Source organism: Colobus angolensis, unplaced genomic scaffold (genome assembly GCF_000951035.1).
Source record: "Colobus angolensis palliatus isolate OR3802 unplaced genomic scaffold, Cang.pa_1.0 Scaffold90, whole genome shotgun sequence".
NCBI lineage: Eukaryota > Metazoa > Chordata > Mammalia > Primates > Cercopithecidae > Colobus > Colobus angolensis.
The window spans coordinates 6,152,917-6,156,156 of record NW_012122932.1 but is presented as its reverse complement, the minus strand read 5'-3'; the positions used below and the strand labels follow the sequence as shown (position 1 = coordinate 6,156,156).

Genomic DNA, 3,240 nt, shown 5'->3' with positions numbered 1-3,240 from the left:
AATCATATTCCTAACTTCAGCAGGTATTTCCCCAAGTCTGTATCCAAAAATATTGATATAAACACTCGAGAGTAGTGTAGTCTGAAAAAGATTGCTCGCACTAGGTATAAGACACACCTGAGTGCAGATCCAATTATATAATTTATGAGTTATTCAGTTTCTAAGGCTGTTACTCCTCTGTGAAGAGAGAGGTATCAGCTAGGCACAGTGGCTCGCTCAACTCCTGAAATCCGAACACTTTGGACGGCTGAGGTAGGAGAACTGCTTAAGCCCAGGAGTTTGAGACTAGCCTGGGCAACATACTTTTTGTAGAGTGTGTCTCTACAAAAACAAAAACAAAAATCAGCCAGGAATAGTGGCCTGTGCTTGCGGTCCCAGCTACTTGGGAAGCTCAGGTGGGATTATCATTTCAGCCCAGGCAGTCAACACTACAGTACATCATGATCCTACCACTGCACCCCAGCCTGGGTAACACAGTGAGATTCTTATCTCAAAGAACAGAAAAGAAAGATATAAACATATGCCTCAATACTCTGTGTATTAAATGAGACAGTTTACATAATAGTGTATTATACTAACGAGAAGTTAGATATTTCCTTTAAAAGAAAAAAAAAAAACTATAATTAAACCTATAACTGACAATCATACTCCATGTGATTCTTTGCATATTTAGAAGTCTACCACATCTTTACATTTTAATCTAAGCCTTCCTCTAAAAATTATGACTGTAATGGCTTCGTGTAATTTTGCACAGACAAAAAGTTATCTCATATTCAAAGGTTAAAAGATTTTAGGTGTTTTAGGTTTGCTATCCTAAAAAGAAAATTTAAGATTAATGCTAGAAGAAACAATGATTTAATCAACAAGTTCATACTATGCCATTTCTATATACATGCTTAAGCAGACTGGATTCCTAACCTTGTTCAGTCTGGACCAATCCATTCATTCACCAATGCAATCATTCAATATAAACTTGTCACCCTTTCGTAAGTATAACTAAAAAGAACCAGGCCTCCTTGAAGAAACAGGTGATTCAAGAACAGGGGCTGGGCGAGGAACAGTGCAAGATGAACCTGAAACATCTTATGCCGTAAGTGCTCAAAAAAGATAAAAGTTAGACAATCTCCCATCCTTTATTTACAAATCAAAAAGAGAAAAAATAAGGCTGGGCACAGTGGCTCACACCTGTAATCCCTGTACTTTGGGAGGCTGAGGCAGGTGGATCACTTGAGGTCAGGAGTTAGAGACCAGCCTGACAAACATGGTGAAACCCCAACTTCTACTGAAAATACCAAAATCAGTCAAGTGTGGTGGCACGCTCCTAGTCCCAGCTACTCGGGAGGCTGAGGCAGGAGAATAGCCTGAACCCAGGAGGCGGAGGTTGCAGTGAGCAGAGATGGAGCCACTGAACTCCAGCCTGGACGATAGAGTGAGACTCCGTCTCCAAAACAAAAGAGAGAGAGAGAAAAAACATATTTAACTTTACAGTGGCAAAACCTAACTAATCAAAATTCATATCACAACTTAATGACATTCATTGCCTCTCTAACGTGAGGCAATGAATGACACACTAAAGCATCCTACAAAAAAAAGTGATTATGCTCTTCAAAAATGTCAACACAATAAAAAAAAAAACCAGAAGATGAAGGAACAATTGCAGATTAGAAGAGACTAGAGACATGATAGCTAAATGCAAGGTGCAATTATAGATTCCATGTTGGACAGGGAAAAAAAATAACTCTAAGACATTATTGGGATAATTTCCAAATTTTAAATATGGATGATAGAATAATTATACTGCATCAACATTTCCTGAATTTGATAACTATACTACAGAATGGAAGAGAATTCTTTATTCTTAGGAAATGCCCACTTGAGTATTTTAGAGAAAGAACTACACACATGGGGGCAAGTGGTGACAGCTGCTCTAGGTAAGGAGTGTATAGGAGTTATTGTACCATTATTCCAAGTTTCCTGTAAGTCTGAAATTTCAAGTGTTATTGAAGATATGTACAACTGTTCATTGTTTCTTTTTTCATGTATTGGATCATTACAAAATAATCATTCCTATACATACCTCAGGAGCAAGGACAAACGTTTGCATGAATCTCCTCAAAGCCTGGTTGTTGTTAGAGAGAAGCCCCATCACCTGGACTACCACACCATCATTTAGTGTGGCATGAGCGTCAACATGGCGAATCTTGGTGTGGCAGTTGGTGAAGTTTTGTGACATCACTTTCCTGTGGATTTCCTTAAAAAAAAAAAAAATCAACTGTGAATGCCTTAAAATTTAAATAACTTCCAACTAAAAAAAAACTTTCAACACAACACAGGTAAAGAGAATGTACATATTTAAATTACAGGAAACGCAGACTGTATTTTGATGTTTCTTTGTATACTCTATTACCAGTGACCAAAACTTGAGTTTTTTAAATAACTGTTCTGAATTAACACACTTTTCAAAGTTTAAAAAAGATGACCCCCATGCTAAAGCCGATTATCTTCCAACACACACAAGCTTTGTATCATGCAAAATTAACAAATCTGACATCACATAAATATTTCAACAAATATATTAATCAAATAGTAATAAAACACATCAACTTTTACTAAAAAGTTGAGAAATTTGATCCTCATCACCAAAACCTATTAAGTATGATCCACTTCAATTTTATGAGTTATTTTCTACCTGCTAACAGCCTAAATAAGGCTTGAAATGCTTACTTTCTGTCCGTAGACTGCATCTGCTGGCTTTCCATTTGAATCCAATCCCCCATGGACATAAGAAGAGTTCTTTCCATAAAATCTGTAAAATGGGAAGATGATTTACTTGTCATCTGCAAGTATCTTGAGTTTTTTTTTTTTTTTTTCATGTTTGATACTGGCAAATTTCTTTTTTTGGAGATGGGGTCTCATTCTGCCACCCAGGCTGGAGTGCAGTGATGCGATCATAGCTCACTGTAGCTTCTATGTGCCAGGGCCAAGTGATCCTCTAGCCTCAGCTTCCCAAAGTAGCTGGAACTACAGGCACATGCCACCATTCCTGGCTGATTATTTTTATTTAAGTAAAAATAACGTCTCACTATGTTGCCCAGGCTGGTCTCAAACTCACGAACTCAAACAATCCTACCTGCCTTGGCTTCCCAAAGTGCTGGAATTATAGGCGTCAGTCACCGCGCCTGGCCCTGGCAGAAATGTGTTTTCTTTTTCATCTTTGTATGCAATCATCTCTCTATCCCC

General features: G+C 37.8%; 1 protein-coding gene across 1 annotated transcript in view; it reads right to left on the bottom strand.

The window, feature by feature from the left end:
- The window catches only part of G3BP1 (GTPase activating protein (SH3 domain) binding protein 1), a 40,948-nt gene that overhangs the window by 17,846 nt on the left and 19,862 nt on the right, over positions 1 to 3,240 (bottom strand). Inside the window, exons 4-5 of the mRNA XM_011931676.1 lie at positions 2,725 to 2,828; positions 2,055 to 2,251 (exon numbers count right to left, since the gene is read on the bottom strand). Coding sequence (XP_011787066.1) covers positions 2,055 to 2,251; positions 2,725 to 2,828 — 301 coding nt within the window. The remainder of the gene's footprint in view (positions 1 to 2,054; positions 2,252 to 2,724; positions 2,829 to 3,240) is intronic.